The sequence below is a fragment of the Tachysurus fulvidraco genome, chromosome 18 (genome assembly GCF_022655615.1).
Source record: "Tachysurus fulvidraco isolate hzauxx_2018 chromosome 18, HZAU_PFXX_2.0, whole genome shotgun sequence".
In the NCBI taxonomy this organism is placed as follows: Eukaryota; Metazoa; Chordata; class Actinopteri; order Siluriformes; family Bagridae; genus Tachysurus; species Tachysurus fulvidraco.
Window position 1 is genome coordinate 7,879,317 of NC_062535.1, and position 26,434 is coordinate 7,905,750.

General features: G+C 37.1%; 1 protein-coding gene across 12 annotated transcripts; it reads right to left on the minus strand.

Annotated features, from left to right (window-relative positions):
* Nucleotides 1-1,474: 1,474 nt before the first annotated feature.
* LOC113648806 (ETS-related transcription factor Elf-1-like) lies at nt 1,475-26,434 on the minus strand. Of its 12 annotated transcripts, none has more exons than XM_027156181.2 (8): nt 26,416-26,434; nt 10,983-11,270; nt 10,528-10,672; nt 6,954-7,067; nt 4,547-4,678; nt 4,372-4,446; nt 4,091-4,283; nt 1,475-4,011 (listed from the first exon to the last, which is right to left on the minus strand). In XM_027156181.2, exons 2-8 carry the CDS (start codon nt 11,052-11,054, stop codon nt 2,979-2,981), a joined length of 1,764 nt encoding a protein of 587 aa, XP_027011982.1. In that variant the 5' UTR covers nt 11,055-11,270; nt 26,416-26,434; the 3' UTR covers nt 1,475-2,978. The 12 variants fall into 12 exon arrangements, with proteins under 12 accessions (XP_027011982.1, XP_027011986.1, XP_027011979.1 ...); XM_027156185.2 differs by lacking the exon at nt 26,416-26,434 and adding an exon at nt 20,120-20,257 and having other exon boundaries at nt 4,547-4,645; XM_027156178.2 differs by lacking the exon at nt 26,416-26,434 and adding an exon at nt 20,120-20,257.

The window sequence follows — 26,434 nt, forward strand, 5'->3', positions numbered from 1 at the left end:
TTATGTAAATCTACAGTAGGAGGAACGTTTGACCGAAAACGGGTGGTTTTAACATATTGTTCATCGTAGAGACGGCAGTTGCTTGGCTTCCGTGTAAACACGAGGAACCGAAAGCGTGAACATTTCGGCTGTAATAAAACAACGAGGAAACTCTTGACCAAATAAGTGCTTTTATATACAGCTTATATGTGTAAATAACTATTTTAAGGTCTTGGTGTCTAAAGTTGTTGGTGTTTAAAAAAAAGTATCCCCTTTATATATATATATATATTTAAAATATATATATATAAAATAATCTAAACTAATAAAAGTCATTATCTCACCACAGATATAATGTAACTTATCCACCAGACAACCATTTCATTAAAAAAAAATCAACATAGCAAATATGAGGTTTGTAATAAGGCATTAACATAAATAAATATTATGGTAAAACATATACAATATGTATAGTTATCTGACCACCATATTACATCTACAATAGAAAACCTTTTATTTCTTTCTTTTTAATTTAGCTGAAAATGGCTGAAAAACATGTCTTCTATAAAAGGAAGCTGATAATAAAGCTAATTCAAAGAAGAATAAAATGCACAAGACCAAGTGCAAGGTTTACTGGTTACACCCTGTGGTCACATGCCTATGTCATGACACAGCTATAAACGCTACAGTACAGCATTCATGTTATATTCATAGCAGTATTCATGTCCCGTCCTATAAATAGCATATAACCTATATACAATTTCTACTTTGTTAATTGAATTAAATGCTCATAAGATATTACAAATGTTACTGTTAATGATGTCTGTTTCTCTCTCTGATTCAGTTTTATTTTCCCCATTGTTTTTCACTTGAATTCTGTTGGTTGCTCTATTACATTAAATGTGGGGGGAAAAAAGATCTCACCGTTAATGAAATTTTTTACAGCATTAAAATTTTAACAGGGGTGTGTAGACTTTATATCCACTGTTATGGAGATTATGTAGTATGATGCTGAGTAAATCAAAAAGCAAAGTAAATCCAGCACCCAGCTGATAGATAGATAGATAGATAGATAGATAGATAGACAGATAGATAGATAGACAGATAGATAGATAGATAGATAGATAGATAGATAGATAGATAGATAGATAGATAGATAGATAGATCCCATATCACATTATTCCAAGTGGTCAAAGTAAAAAGTGAAAAAAAAAAAGGTATTTTATCATTACAAATTATAAAAACATTTAGGGCCAACATTAATCCAACGATTTAAGGGTATAAAAGACTTTCAGCTTCAAATCAACTTTGCTAACATGAACAATCACGTGAATGCTTTGCTGAAGGTAAGTCTTTCATTTAAAATGGCCTTTATTCATCAACAGACGAAGCGTATTCCACATTTTTATACCCAAAAAAATCTCCTGAATGTAAAATAAAAAATATGGTCAAGAATATATGTATAACTTGCCAATAACAAGACAAACCAATACGGTATTCTTGAGGTTTCTTTAATCATGTCAAAGAAATTCATCTAAAAAAAAATTCCTACTGAAAGCAAAATAATTAAGGAAAATTGAAGCCATTTTCAATTGTATTTAATTAGAGACATCAAACAGTATGGCTTTGATATCCAGAAGCATTGTACAGGCTTTTTCAATAAAAAAAATGTAATAAAAAATTGGGAGTCACATTCAACCAGAACAGTTATCAGTCCACGGAACACAGAAGGAACAAAAACAAAAGCGCAAGATTATAGATTAAACAGCTGGCATATACAGAAAAAAAAAAAAAAGACGATCCAATATTAGCAGGTCATGCCGGAAGAGGAATTCATCTTCTTTTCAGCCAACATAGGCTCAATTATTGGCTAGTTATGTCAAAAAAGCTTTAAACTACAGCATTTCTGATCATCGGTTTGAAACATGAAGTCATTGTAATCAAAAATTTGGATGGAACAAAAGACGCCATGTTAAATAGCTTAAAAAAAGAGTTGAAACATGCATAAACAAATCCATCTATGCTTCCACAGAGTTCCAGATCAGGTTCCTTGTTTTTGAAATCTAAATATCGAGCCCAAAGTTTTAAAACCCAATTTTTAAATTCCCATTTTAACACAATGCTAGAAAAGTTCCTAGGTAATGAATGCATATAGAGGCACACTTGTTTTTCCTCTCTCAAATATAATTAATCTCAAACCAGGCTACAGTGCATCATTAAACTCTTTTGAATATAACGTACATATATTCTGAATAAAAGTAATATGAAATGATTGTCACTTGGACACAACACCTGATTTTTCAGCTTCTTTTTCGGTCACATATATTTCTCAAACAACATTAACAGCAATACAGTCAACAGCACAGGATAGGCTTTTTAAAACATACAGTATTTTTTAAGTAAAGATATTTATTTGGTCAATAAAAATACAGCATATTTTGTTAATATTTATAACCAAGTCACACATTTGATCCAGGTATGAATAAGGTTAAATATGAACGAGAGGTGTTTGTAAAATACAGATTTAACCATCGTCACGATGTGCATCTTTACCAAGGACATACGAATTACATACAGTATCACTAACTCATCATATCTTTTATGCTTTAGTAATAGATTTGCTAAGGATGAAGTCCCTATCCATGAGATCTCTCCTGTGAATGATAAAGTGGTTGTGGTTGGCCTTCTGTTTCATAGCGACATCACTGACACATTACCAGTTGTGTCAGAACCCTGAGGAACATTGTTGAAGTATATGATTTAGGGCACTTAAGTAAGGAAAATAGGACTTAAGCTCAGAATAAGCTGCATAAGAATCATTGGTCCTCCTAAAAAATAATAATATTTAAATGGCATAGCAAGGCAAAGCTGGTGCAAAACATAAGACACAAAGAAAAAGGAGTGCCTGTAAATTCCAGTGCATGTGCAAGTCCCAAAGGAATGTGATGAGTAAGGCTTTAATGGCATTCGACAATCTGAGGTTTCAGTCTAGCCTGAGTTTAGTCAGACAACTCTGTGGACTCGTTGGAGGTGTAACCCACCAAGGGGTCATTAAAGATGACCACACTTAAGGGCTCCACCTTTATTTCCGACAGGTTCTTCTTATCCATGTCTGGACTTTGTGGGACATCATGGGAGTATGTTAGAGCTTCGCAGACCTCTTTGTGGTCTGGGTCACTTATCTGACCTGATATCTTTGGTTCTGTCGCGGTGACTACAGAATGGATAACGGTACCAGAAGGTTGAGAAACCAACTGTTGCCCACCAGACATTGTCACTACTGAGGCACTACTTGACGCAGTACTGGAGACGATGGATCCTTCGAATTCTTCCTTGACATCGACTTGGCAAGGATCAGAAGAAGCCTTGTCCAAGGTGACGTTCTGTACTACGAGGGTTAGCTCCTCCGAGATGGTCTCTGGAATGGCTTGCATGATGAACTGAGGTGAAGTTACGGACCCATCCATTCCTTCTTCGGTGGAAGACACAGGTACCAGTTGAAGCGTAACAATCTGAGGTGCCTCCAGCTGTTCCTTTGTCTCCAAGGTCTCTTGCTTGTCACGGAGGCTTTCTAACAGCTGAGCTGTGCGGAAAACCGACCCGTGCTGGCCTGGTTGGAGAGACTGGACATTCTGAAGAGTTTTAAGCACCTCTGCTGAAACAATGGGTAGATGCTGCTGCTGGATGAGACCTAACGGGCGGGCTGATTTGTTGTCTCCTGTAACCTCGCCGGGGTTGTTAGCTGGCTTCCGTTGGCTTCCGTTCACTGCCTTACGGACTTTGGTGACCATTGGTGTTTTGGAAGTGAGCATTTTTGACTGAGAAGATGGGGTAAAGCTTAAGGATGTTAGTTCATTGAAGGATGTCTCATTGGAGTGATCATCATCATCTTCATTTGAAATGTTGATGTTATTGCCACCTGGGCTGTCGTTGTCATCACCTATGTAGACGATGTTCTTTGGCATCTCTGCAAACTGATACACGAGTCTCTGACCCTCGACTTTATTCAGGATACCACGCTGGTAGTAGTATCTGTTAGAAGGGACAATGAGGCAAATCATTAAAAGCATGAATATACTCAACTGGAGTGAAGCATGGCAAGAAAACTTACCGAAGTGCTCTTCCCATTGTTTCGTAGTTCATGTCCGGTTTGTTTTTGTGTTTGCCCCATAATTGAGACACAGCCTTGGAGTCCACAAGCTTGAATATGCCCTTTTCCCAGTTGGTCCACTTGATGTATCTAGGACAAGCATTCCTGTCCTGCAGCAAAGCAATCAAAAACTCCCAAAGGTACAATGTATTTCCTGCAGGCAAATAGATAAGTGAGGAAGATTAGAGTCATGAGCTGAACAATCTATAAAAATATCATTAGTGCAGGAAAATGTCTCTCACCTTTGCTGTCCTTGCTCTTCTTAATAGTTATGTCAGGCATTGGGGAATGTTCCCTTGGTCGCTTGGGTCTTCTACCTGAGGGTCATAAAAAGTACCGAAGAACAATGAATATAATTTTACAATCCAGTTCAGGAAGAGAGTTAACTATATATTATGTGCCATGTGTTTGGCTCACCCTTTTTAACCTTTGGTTTGTCTTCTTGTAAAGATCCTTTTGGAAGTTGAATCCATTGTTGCTGTCCAACAACACCGTCCATTAAAAACTGGTTCCCTTCTAACAGAGACGACGTCAAAAAAAACATGTGAGCTATAAGATTGGAGGGAAAGCAAAAAACATCGAATAAAGAATGGCTGTTTGGAGTGAATAATAATGCAGTCATTGTGACATGCAGGCATTAGAATGGTCATGGTTTGCAGAATGGAGACAAGCTTGAACATTTAAGGAAATTAAAAAAAAAAGGAAAAAAAAAAAAAAGACTAGCGTCGTAGTGGTTTGGTCTCTCAAATAGTACGATTAGGCTGTTACCTGATTAACATACAGTTCTAACTATTACCATCTACCCTGTCATATTTAACCACGTTCCTTGTTCTAGTGGTTCTCATTCCTTTCGTTGTGTAACGTTCCCTAACCTCCGACATCCTGACTCCTTTTAAATAATACTAAAGCATAATACCCCCATTTCTCCGTGCAGGGGAGGCAGACTGCACTGAAAGCTCTTTGCTCTCTAATTTTCTACTGTGTAAACATTACATTGCCACTTCTGCCATTCCTAGCATACTTTATTATACACAATAGCTATCAACCACACCAGAACTGGCCAGAACTAAATGAAACTGTCTATTTTTGGTTATGCAGCACTGCACACTGCTCCACCTTACACTTCTGCAATGCAACTTCTCTCTTTGATTGGAATGGCATTATAACACCCGACACCCCCCCACACACACAAACACACACACACACTATATATATAGCCAAAGGTTTGTGGCTTACACCAACATGCGCTTATTGAACATCCCAGTCCAGATTTGAAGATCAGCCCACTTTGCTGTTATTACAAGCTTTACTTTTCTGTCAAGCATTAATGAGGTCAGACACTGATGCCAGGCGAGGAGGTCTGGGGTGCAGGAGGTCAGTGTTCCAGTTTATCCAAAAGGTGGGGTTCAGTGAGGCCCATTTTAATCACAACAAAAATCCTTTCTGTGAACTGGTACTTTTAATTCCCACAATGCACCACCAAAACCAGGGAACATCAATGTACACTGTGTTCAGTTACCGGAAATGATGTCACAAAAAAAAAAAAATTTGCTAACAAATGTTCTACAAATGTTGCATGTTCTCCCCGTGCCACGGGGGTTTCCTCCCCCGTTCCAAAGACATGCATGGTAGGTTGATTGCCATCTCTGGAAAATTGTCCTTAGTGTGTGTCTGTCAGGATTCAGTCCGGACTTTTGGCCATGTGCCTTTGTTTACCTTCCTCGTCACGTGTCTGCCCCGCCTTCTTCTGCTCCTCCCTGTCTCCACACCTGTTCCTAATCGTGTCTCATTGTCTTTTATATTTAAGTGAGCCGCGTGGAATCATTAGTTACGTCTAGTCCCTGTTAAGTGTCGTCATTTGTCTTTATTATTTATTAAACCCCTTTCATTTGAAGCTATCCTGCATATGGGTCTGTCTCCTTCCATCCTGGTTGTAACAGTGTGTGAGTGAATGACAGTGTGTGTGTGTGTGTGCGCCCTGCAATGGGTTGGAAAGGGTGTATCCTGCCTCGATGCCCGATGACGCCTGAGATAGGCAGAGGCTCCCTGTGACCCGAGAAGTTCGGATAAGCGGTAGAAAATGAATGAATGAATGTGTATATATAAATATATATATATATATATATATATATATATATATATATATATATATATATTAATCTGCTAGTCTACTATTTAGCATAAAGTACCATGACATATAAATTTCCATAAAATATTTAAAACCTATGAAATGTAATGTCAGGTATATCAGTCTTGCCTGTTGTTGATAAATGCCCGTGGTAATGATTTACAATGCTTAGTCATGTTGCCAGATGTCTCAATGTATTGTGAGCCAGGGTCTTTACCAGTGCTCCAACTTATGTACATGTTATACTGATTCACGGCCTAGGGAGCTAGAGAGCTGATTGAGAGACACACCCATTGTCGTGCTTGAACAGGTTTGCACCCCATAGCTCTAGTTAAGTAAAATTCTAACACTACAGCATACAAAGACTTACATTTTGTTATCTTTTGAGGCTGTGATGATCATGTGTCCACAAATGTTTCATGACTGCGAAGATTTACCCCTATTTTTATGATCGTCAATTAATACCAATAAGAGCACGAAACTTTAATGTTTCCCCATCAAGTTATCAGACTGTAAAAATCTCAAACCCTTTCTAGGGATGCATCAAGTCATCATTCATCACTGGCGTGACCTGATGGGTTGTACCATATTGCTCAATGACTTATTTCTTCTTCTAGTTCACACCTGTAACAGTGTGCATAATGTGAACAGAATCGAGCGGAAAGTCAGCCTTATCTATACACTGCAGACACTTACGTATCTGTTTGTCATCTAGTGCAAGTGGAGTGGAGGAATCGATGTTCATCAGCGCTTCAGCTGCTTCTGCACTCTCCATCATGACATCTTCATTACCACTCTGATAAGCGTCCACTGAAAGACAAACAAAAACATTACATCAGCTATCCATCTTTCTGCATTATTCATTAATCTGTTTTTGTATTTATTTAATTATTTTATATAATTTTTGCACGTACATAGTCTCTCTGTTTTCCTTCTGTCCATTGTATTTTAAATCTCACACAATACCCTAGCCTTTATATTTATTTGCTGTTACTGTATGTTTACATATATGCTGTTCATGTTTACATATTTTTTTATATCTATCTATCTATCTATCTATCTATCTATCTATCTATCTATATATACATACATACACACACATTTACATACATATCTATGTATATTACATGATATATGTTTACACACACAATATTTATATTTATATTACATGCTGTACATATATTTACATGTTTATCTGCACTTGTCTATTTGCACAATTGCTATCTGTCTTTGTGCATTATTCATTAATCTGTTTTTGTATTTATTTAATTATTTTATATACTTTTTGCACGTACAAAGTCTCTGTTTTCCTTCTGTTCACTGTATTTTAAATCTCGCACAATACCCTAGCCTTTATATTTATTTACTGTACATATATCTCTATATATATTACATGCTGTACATATGTTTACATATATCTATATATCTATCTATGATATATGTTTACATGTATATAACACATGCTGTTCATGTTTACATATATTTTTTTATTTATAATGTAAACATGCTATACATATGTTTACATATATATCGATATATATGCAAACATATGTAATATGTATGTGTGTGTGTGTGTGTATATATATATATATATATATATATATATATATATATATACACACACACACACACACATATTACATATGTTTACATATATATCGATATATCTATGTATATTACATGCTACACATATGTTTACATATATATATTACATGCTGTACATATGTTTACATGTTTATTTGCACAATTGCTACTCTTTGCACTTCTGGTAGATGCCATCCATCTACATCCATCTACATCCATCCATCCATCCATCCATCCATCTAATAAACAGTACAGTAGGTAGTTTTAAGCTTTTAGAATGAGATAAGTATCAGCTAAGTGGCTAACAAATATTAGCCCACTTTAGTCAACAACAGCAAAAGTTCCCTGTATGTTTTATAAAGCAGTTAAATGACAGCTACACTTACTAAGAGTACTTTTAATGGCTAATGTGGCGTTACATGACGTGACACGACACAAACATTCAAGCATAACACATATTTACACCAAACTACTCGCTCTGAATTTTACTCACTTTTCTGAAACACTTAAGTGCGTATGGCGTGAGTTCCTGTCCCAAAACTGTAACTTTAAACCTGTATAAACGCTTACATTTTTACACGTTTGGCTTTTTTTTGCGAGTTGTCTAATCTGTCTGTCGGGCAGCAGCGCAGACGTCAACATTACGCTCCTGGCTGCGTCCTTGTTAGCCGTTCACGTGAGAACTTGGCCTGGGGTGGGGCCTGGTGCCGTGTCCCAAATATACTCTTCATTATCTAAGTAGTGCACTAGATAGCGTGCGGCCTGATGGCTTTAACACCTTTTGAAGTGTACTAGGCGGCAAAAGGGAGCCGTTTTGGATTGAGCGATAGAGTCGTAATACAATCGACTCACTGGCTGACTCGTATTGTTTACTATGTTGTAGTTGTAGGATTAAGTGTTTTTTCTGAAACATCTCAACAGCAAAATCCAACATAAAATTAAAAAAAGACAAGCTTTTTACACAAACAAACAAACAAATAAATAATTACATACTGAAAAAATATGACATGAAGGCTAACTATTATTATTATTATTATTATTGTTGTTGTTGTTGTTGTTGTTGTTGTTGTTGTTGTTTATTATTATTATTATTATTATTATAAAATTTATTTATCTAAATTTTTTTAAAGAACAACACATTTTTAATCTTTTTAAATATATAGATGTCCCCCCCATACAAGTCCCTGTGTTAACTGTTGCTATAGAAAGCAAACATCGTTAGAACAAGCGTATTAATATAAACCTGTGAACTAATGTGTTTCATTGTTCCTGATATAAAAATTAATCAACAATCTAGACCAATCAAAACTGATCATTCATTGTGTGTGTGTGTGTGTGTGTGTGTGTGTGTGTGTGTGTGTGTGTGTGTGTGTGTGTGTGTGTGTGTGTGTGCAGGGCTTTCAAGTATTGAAGACAGGCAAGAGTGAAATTTCCAGTGTGTGTGTGTGTGTGTGTGTGTGTGTGTGTGTGTGTGTGTGTGTGTGTGTGTGTGTGTGAGAGAGAGAGAGAGAGAGAGAGAGAGAGAGAGAGAGAGAGAGAGAGAGAGAGAGAGAGAGAGAGAGAGAGAGAGATTATGACTGGTGTTGTTTATTGTAAGTGTTTGTTGCCTTTTTGGACTCCTTTATCATTTGTAATGTTGCTCACATTTAAAACAGTTCAGCACAAGCCCAGCCATTTTTAGGGTCATGATTGAGGACAATGTCCCGTCCAGAGACAAGCTGTTTCGTGTTGAGGTTTTGTTCAAACCGACCATCGAGAAATACGATCGCTAATGAATATGTTTTTTTTTTCATTGGTTGTTGCGTTAAATCTTACCCATATACAACAGTGCTATTTTCTGATTGGCTATTGTGTAGCCTCTTTTTCTGATTGGTAAGTCAAGGCTCGACGGCGGTGCGGACAGATAAGTTTTGTGCGCTGCGGCATATTAAATATATGATAAATAGTAAGTTTTTCTGCATGAGAAATACAATGTGTGGTGGGAGATCGTGACAAAAGACAAAATACGTGACTTTCACGCTCAATGCGTGACATTTGACAGCCCTGGTGTGTGTGTGTGTGTGTGTGTGTGTGTGTGTGTGTGTGTGTGTGTGTGTGTGTGTGTGTGTGTGTGTGTGTGTGTGTGTGTGTGTGTGTGTGTGCGCGCGCGTGTGCGCGTGTGCGTGTGTGTGTTTGTGTTTCATTTGATGTACTTCCAGTGCACTTCCTATTTGAATGTCTTGTGACTTTGTACTTACTAATATTAAAAAAATGGTGTATCTATAATTATTAAAAAAATGTTTAAAATATGTTTAAAAACACAACATTGATAAGAGAGAAAAAGGATTGTCACCACAAATAGGAAAAAAAAACAGTGCTGTTGATAATTAAACTAAACTACTACTAAACTTTGTTATCTACAGTATGAAAAATGTAGATAGTTCTCTCTCCAGATTAATTTTTTTGAATTAATTATATTATTAAGTATGAAAATTCAGTGTATATATGCATTTTTGTACATATATATGTATATATATATATACATATATATGTACAAAAATGCATACGTATATATATATATATACATTTTTACTTATTTCCCCTCACTGTATAAACCCAGTCTCACTCTTAAAAAAAAACTGAACAAAAAGGGAATGAAAGACCCTTCAAATTTTTGAGGAAACCTGAGTAGGAAATATCTTCTGACCTGTCAGTTGTGCCATGTCATCAACAGTATCGCGATCCAATCCCAGTCTTAATGGCTGGTCACAAGTCAGACCCGAATAATTGAGCATGTGACTATGTGGCATTTGCTCCACGATTACTGCGGGGAAAGATGATGGATCTTCCAACTGGAGGAAAAAGGAGGGAAAAGAAGAAGAAAATTTGTGAATTAGGTGTCGGACAGATCTTCATAAAGCAGTGAGTGACAATCCTCCCTGTCATCAGCATTAGCTTGTTCCATAATAGAAGTGGGTTGAGTGAATCAAGGTCATGGCAGCTTTCATTATGTTGCCCACACAGTGAAGCAGCACATGAATAATTGACAGTGAAATGGGCTTTCAACCCTCTTTTTAAAATGGAAGACAACTAGTTAAGTATCACTTAGAATTTGTGTATATGAAGGCATTGTAAAACCTAGAAAACAGAATACTACTGTACCTGCAACGAATCGTCTTCTTCTTTGCATGCGCCATCCCAGGCGCTCTCGGTCTGCTGAACCACAGCGGCCATGTTAAACACCGATAATGGGCCTAAGAAGTCATCACAGTGAACCTTTTCTGGCTTACAGACGATGGTTTCAGTTCCAAAAAGTTTTAGTTTGACTCAGAGAACACACCAAGCTCTATGAAAAGGCAACACTTTTGAACATCCATGTTTAAATAGCAGCAAAGAGGCACAGGCAAGTTTCACTTCATTGCTGTTTTCAGTGGTTAGGCAGCTGGAAATCTGAAAAAGAGGAAACCAGTAAGTTAGCGCTTCTAACGTTGATATAGATTGAGATTGATGTTTGCCATCATGCTAAGTTGTATTAGCTAAGACATTTCATAGCAATAGCGCATTTCAAGTGAAAACAATCATCCACCACTGATTTTGTCCATATCTATTCAATCAGCAGAGTACAGAGAACGTTACATTACAACTCGGGTTTGCGTCTCGTTCCCTCCGATGCCTTACATCGGCCGTGCTGCTGTAGCAATCTGTAAACAACTTTTTCTCTCGTCCTCCATGACTGCTCTAGCTGCACTCGCTTATCTTTTTTGTAGACACACCACACGAGAAACAGGAAGGAAATGTTCTGCTGACATCACGGCAAGTAAGAGCGGGTTAAAACAGCAGCTGCAAGCGTGATGGTTGAAAATTACTAACCAATACAAACCAAAAGCCCTAGCTTTAAACAGTATTAAAAAAAATAATAATAATAATAATAACTAAAAGTTTATAGTTTATTGCTTGGAGCTTTGGTGATCGTGTTAGATAAACAAACCCCTTTTGTGGCTGAAATAAGAAAGTTCAGTTCCAGTCAGCAGTGCAGAGATGTTCACATAACAGGTGTTAATGACCTTATAAGGAACTAATGAGCAGTGTTTAATAGTATGTACAAAGAATAGTCTAATACTTCACGTAGGAACGATGCAAATGTAGACACATCACCTGATGTAGTACAATGAGTACTCTCAATATTACTCAGCTCATCCAGATGAACAACATACTTTGTTTATTGTAAAACATGACATCCTATGTCCACTAATGAAACATCAGAATACATACAGTCTACATTCATAGGTCGCACACTAATATCATGCTCAAATTTTACACAAAATTAGAGCTAAATCTATTTTATAAATTTGTAAAATATAAATTTATAAATTTGTAAAAATGTACAGTGACTTATTATTATTGGATCTTAGCGTTACCTGCCGTAGAACCGACTGCTTCATTGATGGTTTTGATGGTTTTGTCGCCTTTTCCATGAATGTATTTGTTTACCGGTGGCTACGTGATCACTACATATTGGCTCTGATCTCTCTTTTACCCTTTGTGTAGTGTTAACAGTCTGGAAACACTAGGGCATCAGTAAATGTTTAAGGTTTTACCTGAAAATCCTGTTTCGGGCTACTTCATAGCTGTTGTCCTATGAAAATCGTTTTCTCTCTCTCTCTCTCTCTCTCTCTCTCTCTCTCTCTCTCTCTCTCTCTCTCTCTCTCTCGCTCTCTCTCTCTCTCACTCTCTCTCGCTCTCTCTCACTCACACTCTCGCTCGCATGCATTTCCCCTCCCCCCTTACCTTACCGCTCCCTCATTCGGTGTCATGTTACAGGACGTAAGCATGGTGACAGCACCTTGACAACCGAGGCACACCTGGACTACCGAAGCTGCTTCTAGCTTCAAGGCATTTAACTCCCTAGGGTTATGTTTCTCCCATAGTTCTCCCACCTGTGTCTGTGTCTGTGTGTAAGGCTCACTGTGGTCTAATTATGAATTCTTTGCCTTGTTCTCTGGAAGACCCGTAGACAGAAAATATTTGGTTGTTGTTTTTTTTTTTACATTATAGTAGGAACTAAAGCAAGCAGTAGTGCTCGGAGCAAAGAGGCCTCACGGCGTGAGCCTTCTCATCATTGTCAAAACTATGTAGTGCTCCCTTCTAATGAGCGGCTTTGCTGGAGATTCTACATTCTGCCTTCCTTTATATAATAGACTTTGAACATATTCATTGCGGTGTTTCGTCTAAGTTACGGGGAGCCTACAAGTAAAACAGCCACAAGAAAGGGCAATATTAATAGATAGCACTTTTAATCTATTATTTAATAATAATAAGGGAATACAATTTGTATACTATGATATCGTACTATGAGGCACACGTTAGAACATTTTCTGGCATTCAACATCAAAGACCAACTACTACCACCATCACGTTACTACTATCACCACTACCACCATCACGTTACTACTATCACCACTACCATCACGTTACTACTATCACCACTACCATCACGTTACTACTATCACCACCACCATCACCGTTACTACTATCACCACCACCATCACGTTACTACTATCACCTCCACCATCACGTTACTACTATCACCACCACCATCACCGTTACTACTATCACCACCACCATCACGTTACTACTATCACCTCCACTATCACGTTACTATCACCACCACCATCACCGTTACTACTATCACCACCACCATCACGTTACTACTATCACCTCCACCATCACGTTACTACTATCACCACTACCAACAACATTACTACTATCAACACCACTACCATCACCGTTACTACTATCACCACTACCATCATTGTTACTACTATCACCACCACTACCATCACATTACTATCACCACCACATCACGTTACTACTATCACCACCACATCACGTTACTACTATCACCACCACATCACATTACTATCACCACCACATCACGTTACTACTATCACCACCACATCACGTTACTACTATCACCACCACCATCACAGTTACTACTGTCACCACCACCATCACAGTTACTACTGTCACCACCACCATCCCCGTTACTACTATCACCACTACCATCACGTTACTACTATCACCACTACCATCATGTTACTACTGTCACCACCACCATCACCATTACTACTATCTAAACCACTGATATCAACATTTCTACTGTCCCCACCACTACCAACACCATTACTACTATCAACACCACTACCATCACCGTTACTACTATCACCACTACCATCATTGTTACTACTATCACCACCACTACCATCACATTACTATCACCACCACCATCACGTTACTACTATCACCACCACCATCACGTTACTACTATCACCACTACCATCACCATTACTACTATCACCACCACTACCATCACCGTTACTATTATCACCACTACCATCATTGTTACTACTATCACCACCACTACCATCACATTACTATCACCACCACATCACGTTACTACTATCACCACCACCATCACAGTTACTACTATCACCACTACTATCACGTTGCTACTATCACCACTACCATCACCATTACTACTATCTAAACCACTGATATCAACATTTCTACTGTCCCCACCACTACCAACAACATTACTACTATCAACACCACTACCATCACCGTTACTACTATCACCACTACCATCATTGTTACTACTATCACCAACACTACCATCACATTACTATCACCGCCACCATCACATTACTATCACCACCACCATCACGTTACTACTATCACCACCACCATCCCCGTTACTACTATCACCACCACTACCATCCCCGTTACTACTATCACCACTACCATCACGTTACTACTATCACCACTACCATCATGTTACTACTGTCACCACCACCATCACCATTACTACTATCTAAACCACTGATATCAACGTTTCTACTGTCCCCACCACTACCAACAACATTACTACTATCAACACCACTACCATCACCGTTACTACTATCACCACTACCATCATTGTTACTACTATCACCAACACTACCATCACATTACTATCACCGCCACCATCACATTACTATCACCACCACCATCACGTTACTACTATCACCACCACCATCCCCGTTACTACTATCACCACCACTACCATCCCCGTTACTACTATCACCACTACCATCACGTTACTACTATCACCACTACCATCATGTTACTACTGTCACCACCACCATCACCATTACTACTATCTAAACCACTGATATCAACGTTTCTACTGTCCCCACCACTACCAACAACATTACTACTATCAACACCACTACCATCACCGTTACTACTATCACCACCACTATTACTGCCAGCATTACTACCACCACAACCATAACTAATACTACTACTACCATCACCACTACAACTGTCACTACTACTACCACTACAACCTCTTCCACTACAACTGCTGCCCCACTACATCTACCACCACCAACATTACTATCATTGTTGCTACTATCACCACCACTACCACTACTACTGCCACCATCACTATTACTATCACTGCTACCAGTAGTGGTAGTACAGTAGTGTACATCTACCACTAAAACTTTTACTACCACTACCACAACCAATTAACATTAGCTATTATTACCACCACTGCTACTGTTACCACTACTACTGCTATTATTACTATTACTGCCACTATTACATCTATCACATCAATTTACTCTACTATCTATAGATCACTAGCAGTACCACTACAAAATGTACTGCATGTTGCATTGTGTACTAATAAAATTTCTTATATAATAATAATAATAAGAAGAAGAATAGGAATAATAATAAGAAGATGAAGAAGACGAAGAAGAAGATGGTGCCACAAAAGGTACAAGAAATATATCAGATTTACAAATTTTATTTGGTCGTATAAGTAACGATCGTATAAGTACTTTGCAGTTAGATCTGAAGATTACTGAGTCAAATCAACAAGCATCAGCACTCTACACATTCTCCGAATTTGCTGAACATTTTAAAATAGAAATGCACACTCCAATTATGACCACTAAGAGCTTTCACATCTTGCCACAGTGTAAAATCCCTGCCTCAAGTGTGGAACATTTTTTCATCTTTCTGATTTGCAGTATGTGGAAAAATTATTTTCTGATTGTTTGCAAGTTTACTTGTTTAACTGTATACTGTTAGTAGAAAAAACAAACAAAAAAACAAAACAAAAAAACAAATGGATGCACATCAACCCTTCAAGATTTCTATTCTTGTATCTTGAACATTTATGCCAATAATGTGAAATGTAAAAAAAAAATCAGCATAAACATCAAATAAAACAAAAGCAACACCTCCAGTTGCTAACGGATAAAAGAATGACCTTGAACTGTCCGTACGAAAAATAAAAATCTACATGCTATCAGTAATCATGTTACGATACGTAGGAATAGTGAGAAATGTAGGATATTCGTTCAAGCCTTCAACACATTCAATTCGATTCGATTCGAGTTGATTTGTATAACGCTTTTAACAATTGACATTGTCTCAAAGCAGCTTTATAGAACATGAACATAAAACAAAAGGTTATTATAAAGAATAATATAAAGATGAATAGAATACAAAAATTCAAGATTAATATTAGATATATTTAAATATGTTTGTATTTATCCCCAACGAGCAAGTCGGAAGTTAAATGAGTTCAGTAGGTCTGTTAACAACTTGATCAATATGACTCAAAGAGTCTCCCACAGCCACGTGTAACATTTAGAGGAAGCTGAGAGGGAACTTTTACACTGAAACAAACATAGATGAGGTTTTTGTTAAGTTCCTCCAACCAACTGTAATGTTCAAAAAGAACTCATCTTAATCTTCTGCACTGTAGGAGAGGCGAGTGGAGACGTTATCATCGACATAATTAAAATACGTGTTTTGTAGAGGAAAAGAGTGTATATTTTCTTGTGACAAACAGTTAATTTGTCGTAACGGAAACGGTGGGTGTGAAATGGTCTACAGAGTTTAACCCCTATGTTTCTGTGTCATGTTGAAGCATTTCAGCTCTCTTTAATGCTCGAGTTATTGAAAATTGTGCTTTAGGGAGCTCAGGGATCCACGAATCATGTATATTTAAAGAGGTAATTATTGTGGAACAACTCAAACTCGAGACAAATTGAACCTGTGTTTTGTTAGGATTTAACCCTTAGGATTTAACCCTTAGGATTTAACCCTTAGATATTGTTTATATACTGTATATATATATACAGTCAATTTTGAACCTGCTTAACATGTCTCTATATCAAATTTTAAACCACAGATCTATTTAAGAAGTATAAACAGCCTATATGCCATTAATAAATGGATAATTAATCCTTAATTGATGTTTCATAGAGCAAAAAAGCGTATGTTTTTGTTTATGCTTCAACACTTGTTCATGGAGGAATCTATCAAGCAAATCATCCTTTTTTTATTATGTGGAAACATAACGGATGATAACATAATGATTTAAGTAGATTTTACTGAGAATTAAAATGACAAGAACATTCTGGAACTTTGGGGTTAAAAATAAAATAAAATTATATATATATATATATATATATATATATATATATATATATATATATATATATATATATATATATAACTAAGATTTAATATTAACCACCAAACAAAGCAATAAAATAATTTTAATAAAAGGCTCTCTATAGTCAAAATATTACATTTGTGTACATTTAAATAATGAACCTAATATTTGAATAAATGGATTACGCTTAGGAACGAAATATTCAGTGGGAGTCCATGGATTTTATTTTAGCATTAAATCAAATTCTGGCTAAAAATTGTTAAAGAATCGCTCCTTAAATTAACATGAACAAGTGTGAGGTTACATTCAGGTCAAGTTTTCCTTGGCATTTCCTTGTGAAGTTCAATCTTCTTTATACTATAAATAATTGAAATAATAGAAACAACTCAGAGTATTTTATGATAGGTGATACAACCGCAATGTGATCGATCAGAAGACCCCAGGCAGAGGGATATTTAAGACTCTGAGCAGTGCTGTAAAAAAAAAAAAAATAGGGCAGATCTTAAACAGACTTTGCCCCTGTGCTACTGAAGATCTTGTCTCACATAAATCCTGGTGTTGGATTTTCTCTGCCCTGCCTCTGACATAATGTTTATCAAGTTCTGTCCAAAACTCTTGGCAAGAGGCTGAACTTCTTCTGCCTATCATCACTGGTGTTGTTATGCAGAGCAGTGACTCTTCATCCCCCACCTTACACACACACACACACACACACACACACACACACACACACACACACACACACACACACACACACATACACACACACACACACACACACACGCGCGCACAGAGCCGACGCCACAGTATCCCTCGTGGAAACACATAACAGACACGCCAACGGCATTGCAATACTATACAGTATATCAGTACTGGTTTCTGTCTCGTTATCAACCTTGGCCTATTTTTGGGAAGGGTTGTTGGATGTTTTGATTATGATGTTGAACCTATGCAATAAGTCATCATCCCCCAAGGTGCTGGTTTGATCGAGATTCGTGTCTGGTGATATACATATCAAACACATTCAACGATGCATAGAGGCGAAGCCTTGTCACACAAAATTAGCACTGAAGTATGGCCAGGTGTAGATGATGCATTCTTTCCCTCACTCACACCGCCGGGCCCACTTTCCACCACCCCCACACAAATCGAGAGAGAAATTAAGCCGGTAAGAACTGCATTAGGCCTCTAATTGACTTGGTGTCTCTCTTTATTGATTTCAAATGGGAATCATTACACGTTCATAGTTTTCTTTCTCTTGCACAGAACGTACCGTCTAATCTTATGTAGACTCTATTCCAAGAATTGAAAAAGAATCAAATAAGATGATTAAAAAAATAAGAGCCATAGAGAAGCAAATACTGTACACCATTCAGTACTAAACCGTAGATATGCACCAAAGGTCAGCTAGTATTATGTTTAACAAACACCAAATCGTTTTTTTTTTGTACTCAAGATTTAATCACAATCCTTTAATCCTTCCCTTGACATTTTCTTTGCAAAGTAGCATAAGGTTAGCAATTTTTGAAGGCAGAATAACACAGATTCTTTTAATTCTAACCATTCTACTGTAGTGTGCAGATAATTCAATGGAAACGTAGTGAACCGAGTGCTGAAATTTGAACAACTATTTAGTAACATAGCAAGTTTCAAACTTTAACTTTTATAAAAGCAGCTCTAACTTCGAAACTAATAACAAAAAAAAGCAGCTCTAACTTCGAAACTAACACCAAAAAAAGCAGCTTTAACTTCGAAACTAACAACAGGATTATACTGATTGCTTTCAGTTATATGGCGGATACAGCGGATAAATAAAACTAAATGTAGTCATCGAAATGCTGCAGTTTTCTGCAAGGTGATATTTCTTTACAGAAGGAGTCTCCAGAGTCGGTATTTTGTAAAAAGTCGTTATATTTTCCATCACAGACCAGTCTACAGGTTGGAAGGCTTTGTGCTTTCAGTAACGTGATAACGTGATAACTGCATTTTTTTTTCTTTTTCAATTCAGATATAAGACTGTAAACAACTAAAGTAACAGGAACTTGCTTTGTTGCTCATCCATAAAATGAAACTATAAACAGGTAAAATGTCTGACAAGTTTTGATAAGGAATAAATTTGTTTAGTGTTGGCGACGTGCTAAGTTATAAGAGAGGAAAAAAATACAGAATGTTCTGCTGTTTAGAAAACCTTCAGCAGTAGCTTTTCTTTTTTTTTTGAATACCCCAAGGGTTTTATCCTTAACACAAAAAAAGTTTTAGTAATGCTAAACAATAGTTTTTGTATGAAATGTATCGGTATAGTGAATGTTCAAATCCCAATGTAAGAATCTTAGGTACAGACGTACTGTAATTATATGATCAAACTCTTCCAACTGAATATAACATACTGTACTTCAACTCTAAGCCTGATTTGTTTTCTGAACAAAGAAACTTTTTGCACAATGAATGCTATTCCTTGTCTGTTCAACACTTGTTTTGTCTGTTCAAAATGTGTTGTTTTGTCTCTACGTACCTTGCCCTAGCCTGTTTTGTAGAACGAGAGTAGAGACTGTAGTCACTCATTAACCGTCATGTTTCAGCAGTGGAAAAAAAGGAACCCACTGAATTAACTGACAGCTCAAAATGTCCCCTGTCAACCACAACCTTTGAAGCGCTTTCACTTTCTCCATTATCTTCTCTGGGTCACGGCCATAGACGATTCTGCACTTTTTTAACCTGTAGTTTTCATACCTCAGCATACACATTCTCTTATCTTATTATTTCTTAAGGTTTAACATACCTCAGTATTCGTTTCCACAGAATTTGCGTCCCAACCCCCTGGTCTGTGGTATAAGGCTAACACTTGTTGTAATGCTTGTTTGCATTGTAAGGTGAGGTTCCTCCTTCTGTTGCAGAGAGTCACGCCTACTTCTGCTTTTCTGACTGACGTCAAACAGTTCGGTGAAAACCACATCACCCATGGCAACTGTGAGCTCAGCCCTCATGGTAGAGGAACAGAGATAACATGTTGCTTGTTAACAAGAAGACAAGTGCAAAGAGCATGTTCAAGCAGGGCGTGAAAGACGACCTGAGCTTGTCTCTGCTGACACCCAATGGCTGCTCTAGAGCTCTATGTTAACCAGGTCAATGTAACTGTACTTAAAATGCAAACTATTATTGATAAGAAGACTTCTTCTTCTTCTTTCGGCTTTTCTCTAAACGGGTTTAACTCATATACAGTACCTCAAAAGAAATAAAATCTCATCAAACAAGTGCCAAATATGCTAATAGAAGGCATGCCTGGTTGTATCCAGACCAAATGGTATGTAGAATTAATAAATGAACTAAATAAATTTTCAATAAATTACTGAATTATATGGATAAAAGCACATAAGCAGTAAGATCGATTATTACACCAGCCGTTTATGATAGCTACGGTAGCTTAATGACAATATATAGCAACCATTAACTGAAGTGAGACATTTCAAGCAACAAGAATGCAAAAATGGAGGGATCTTAAAAGCTAATGCCTTATTATGTTGTGCCTTATTGTACCTGTCTAGCCAGTACTTCCACTGTATGACATTCAATGCATCTCTGGGCAGGTTTTGTAATCTGTTTTTTTTTTTTGTTTTTTTTTTTTGATAACATCTCTGGTACAATTTGAAAGCATGTCTAAATACCTCAGGGATCATATGACTATGACTAAACATATTACACTTTGAGTTTCTTTGCCATAACAGGATAATGTGTTAATGAGGACAACTTATTTTGGATTAGACGCATCGCTATATAGCGCACTGTAATATATTTCCAAAATAATAATAATAATAACAATGTATATGTGCTGTTCCTATGAATGACCATCAAGCGGAATTAAAGCCTTTATAATGCGTGTTATTACCACAACAGTACATTCAGAATTGCAGAATTTGGTTGGCTGACAATCTTATATCTAAAAACAGCTCTTATAAGATAAAATTATTATTCACAAAGGGGAAGGATTTGTTGCTATTCATATTTGACGAGTTTTTTGGTGACTAACAGGTGAATTATTAAGAATAGATCTGTCAGACTGCCACAATTGGACCCTTAAACAAGGCACATAACCTTCAACTCTTTCTGTATTTCTGTATAATGACTGACCCTGTGCTCTGATTATAGCTTTCTCTTTTTGTGATCCACATTTTATTGCGTTTTACAATGGGACAGTATACGGATACATTACATGCAGTGGGGTCCAGATGTCTAAGACCACATCTGGGATAAAATCTGGGATTCAATTTTTTATTTAAATTGGAAATGAATAGATGTTTGTAGAATTTTGTTTTTAATGTATAAGAAGAAGGATTCTACACTATTTTTACGTTCATATTTAAAGGTAAGCAGATGTGTTATATTGACCATGTTATCTGCTTTGTATTAAAGGTCAGTTAGGAAGACTTTTCCTCACACCTAATCTCTTCTATTGAAGCGTGTGTTTAGACGATACTCTTCTGAAGGATCTGCTCAAAAATGGATCATGAGGTTTCACACAGAGCTCAAGCATGTCATTAAAGTCATTAAAGCAGAAAAAAGGGGACAAAGCAAATACTCTGAAATTATAACTTTCATGTAAAATATTTCAAAGTCTTGTCAGTAATGTCATTTGTAATGAAAATTGTTATACTAAATAAGAAAATACATGAAAAATACAAGCAATTGTTCTCAGAAAATAACAAATAAACAGAGAGTCCACATGAAAAACCAATGTCGATCCATCAAGTGTTATTACTAATCAATCTCTGTTCCAGTCAATCATATGAAGGATACCAACACTGATGCTGATCACTCATAGGTACTGGTAATAAAGCTTTCTAAGTTCACTGTGGTCCACAGGCCAGGGACACAAATGGTACTAGCTATTTTTTCACCATCTGGAGAGACCCAATAGCTCTCCGGGCTTGTCTCAGGTGGTGAGGGTGCTGTGGAAGGTGGAGACATGGTGTATTGGGAATCTGCACTGGGATTTGGGGGAAATGAGCAATTTAACTCTCTCAAACATTTGTGTTTGATGGATGGACTTTTAAAGGTTGTCTCTGATGAGATACAGTAAGAAATTGAACGAATTCAAATCTATTTGTTTAGTGCTTTTAACAATGGATATCGTCTCAAAGCAGCTTTACAGAACATAAGAAACGTACAGAAAGTTTGATATAATAGAAATTTAAATGCGTTTGTATTTATACCTAATAAACAAGCCTGAGGTGTCTGAAGCAACCGTGGCCAGGAAAAGCTCCATTAGATGGAAGAGGAAGAAACCTTGAGCGGAATCAGACTCAAAAAAAGGAACCCATCCTCATTTGGGTGACACTGGAGGGACTGCAAACAGTAAGTCACATGAAAATGACTACAGTTTTACCAGCCTGATTAGGGTTCTGAAATAAAATCCATTTCATGTTTATTGCATTCCTTATCTTGTTTATACAAAGGTTTTTGTTTCTAATCTGAGAGCAAACATCAGCCAATTTAGTGGCTGTACAATGCACACTATTACAAATGACAACGTTAGTACCAACAATAACCGATAAATGTCAGCATTTAAAAAAAATGAGAGAAATATATTTAATCTGGCAGCAGATCACATAAACCTCCAACCCGTAGTATAGGTAAAATTAGAAAAAATACCCGTATTACCCAAATGAAATCATGGCACTCCAGTAAGAATAAAAAAAAATGATAGATGTGAAACTACTTATATATTGAGCTCGAGTGCACGTCTCAGTTATAAACAGTCTGAATTGAAGCTGCCGAAAGACTCTCAAGTCATCACCGCCATTATTCCATATCGTTGTCATATCATTATGTCATATCACTATGCCATATCATTTGCAACAAGACACTGATATCAATTAGAATTATCTTTATCTATCAGTTGCATTCTCCTGGTTCAAAATGTGTTGCATGACTACATTAGAGCAGTTTATTTTCAGACGATGAATAGAGATGCATGATACGTCATGCAGTCGATAAAGCGAGGGAAAATAGCCTGCAACTATTTTCTTTAAAGCATCAGTTCAGTAGATGGTCCATGTCACTCTTTTATAATCAACTTAGCATATGTTCTAGTGGTCATGTGATCTGCTATAGCTACAGTGCATGAACAATGAGAAATGGCTAATAGGAGCTCCTTTGACAGACAGTCTGCACCATGAATTTACACATTCTGACTAGCAGTGCATCGGTTTGTCAGCTTCGTCTCAACTCAAAGTTAATTGCTTGCAACTCTCTCTCAGCTCTACCCTTGACACCTCTGTGATAAACATCCTTTTAATAAGCAGAGTAAGTCTGTTAGATCTTTCAATGTTTAACCCTGCCTGCAGCTTCAAGCTGAACTGGATGTTGGCAGAATGTGAGAAAATGGCTAGCGTGCTGTGTGTGCTAAGCACCCTTTAGCAATCTGTGCTACTTAGATAAGTGTTTATATGATTGTCTACTTAGGTGTTGTTATAAACCATGCAGTTGATATCATCTATGCCACTTATTTTAAGCTATGGTGCTGAACTAGTTACAATCATGTCATGAGGTTTGGGACATGGCATGTGGTCATATAGCTGCATCTGCTTGAATTTTCTGTGCATAGATCTACAGAACATACTGAGTGTGATTCTTACTGCAACAGCACAGATGTTCACCGACCAACAATCATGTGTCTTAGTCAGATGACTCATAAGGGTGAAGTGCACATAAACACATATCTGGCTGCAGCTATTGGTAAAGTGGTAAACTGGAGCTTCAGAAACACACACAGCTACATTTATAGCTACAGATACAGCTACAACCACATCTAAATATGTAGTAATTAGAGTTACAAATACAGATACTGATGCATTTACAACTACAGCTGCATTTGTACAGTTAAAGTATTAGCCACAGTTACTGTACCACTTCAATATAGCTAAAGCTAAAGATACTGCTACAGATACAATTCCAGATAGAACTGAAATTGTATATACAACTACAGTAACAGATATTGCTATTACAACTGTAGCTACAGACACAGATACTGATACAACTATAGCTACAGCTACAGACACTGACACAACTATAGCTACAGCTACAGACACTGACACAACTATAGCTAAGGTTACAGACACCAATACTGATACAACTATGGCTACAGACACAGACACAGATACTAGTACAAATAAAGCTACAGACACAGACACAACTATAGCTACAGACACAGATACCAACACATCTATAGCTACAGCTACAGACACAGACACTGACACAACTATAGCTACGGTTACAGACACCAATACTGATACTACTACAGCTACAGACACAGACACTGACACAACTATAGCTACGGCTACAGACACCAATACTGATACAACTATAGCTACAGCTACAGACACAGATACAAATACAAATAAAGCTACTGCTACAGACACCGACACAGCTATAGCTACAGCTACAGACACAGATGCCAACACAACTATAGCTACAGACACCAACACAGCTATAGCTACAGCTACAGACACAGATGCCAACACAACTATAGCTACAGACACTGACAAAACTATAGCTACAGCTACAGACACCATTACTGACACAACTATAGCTACAGACACAGATACTGATACAACTATGGCTACTGACACTGACACAACTTTAGCTACAGATACAGACACAGATACTGACACAACTATAGCTACAGCTACAGACACAGATACTGACACAACTATAGCTACAACTACAGACACAGATACTGATACAACTATAGCTACAGCTACAGACATAGATACTAATACAAATAAAGCTACAGCTATAGACACAGATACTGATACAACTATAGCTACAGCTACAGACATAGATACTAATACAAATAAAGCTACAGCTATAGACACAGATACTGATACAACTATAGCTACAGCTACAGACATAGATACTGATACAAATAAAGTTACAGCTACAGCCACAGCCACAGATACAAATGTAGTTACAGACACCACCACAGACTGATACTAATACAAATATTAGAGATTGAGACTTAAGCACTTTTGTACATCGCTGTGGATTAGTGCATCTGCCAAGTGATGTAAAAGGAAATGTAAATATAGTTACAGCTACAGCTACAGACACAGACACAGACACAGATACCGATACAACTGTAGCTACAGCTCCAGTCACAGCTAAAGATACTGCTATAGCTAAAGCTACAGACACAGATACAATTGTAACTACAGACACAGAGACAATTACAGCAGCAGCTGAAGCTCCAATTGTAGTTTACAGATACAGTGGCATTTACAAATACAGCCACAGCATGAAAACACACGCTAAAAAATAACAATATTCTGTGTGCTTAATATTGCAATACAATGTATAACCAAGTATTTACATTGGGATGTACTGACTGTGATGTTGTATGATCATCACAGCATGATTTCAGCCCACCACAACATCACTGTACTGTTAGAGAGCCATTACTACTAAACTTGAGTGTTCAGCTATGTGTTGATAACACCAGCGAGATTTAGCTCATTCTTCAATGCTACATAAATAGAACAATGCAACAGGGCTTCAGGCCGAGGTCTAGCTCTCTCACTTCCTAATGTGACATCTCCTAGATCACTAACAAGCTGTGCTGAGACTCTGCTGTAACTTTGTGCAACACTCTATAACTATGCAATATCGTATGTAACTTTGACTCCGACAGTTGTTGTCTCTACTACTTCTACTTTGGATTTCTCACTAATATGATGTTGAATGGAACAAGAAATTGGTGAATGCAAAACAAACAAACAAACAAAAAAAAACAGAATTGTGTTCTTTCTTGAGTTTTTAGGAGATAAAGAAGACAAACCCTGACCATTATCACTTATGTTAGAGATCAGAGAAATGAATTGAATTAAAGTGCTAGGTTTGTTGGTGAATGTTTTTTATTATTATTATTTAAATAATAATAATATGATTACTTATCCTTCATATTCCATATTCACATTTTATATATTTTATTCATTCTACATCTACATTTTATACTCATTCTGTCCACATTATATCTCATTGTCTGCATTGTTTTCTTGTATAGTAGTATATTTATATCTGTACCTTTGAGAGTCACAGTCTG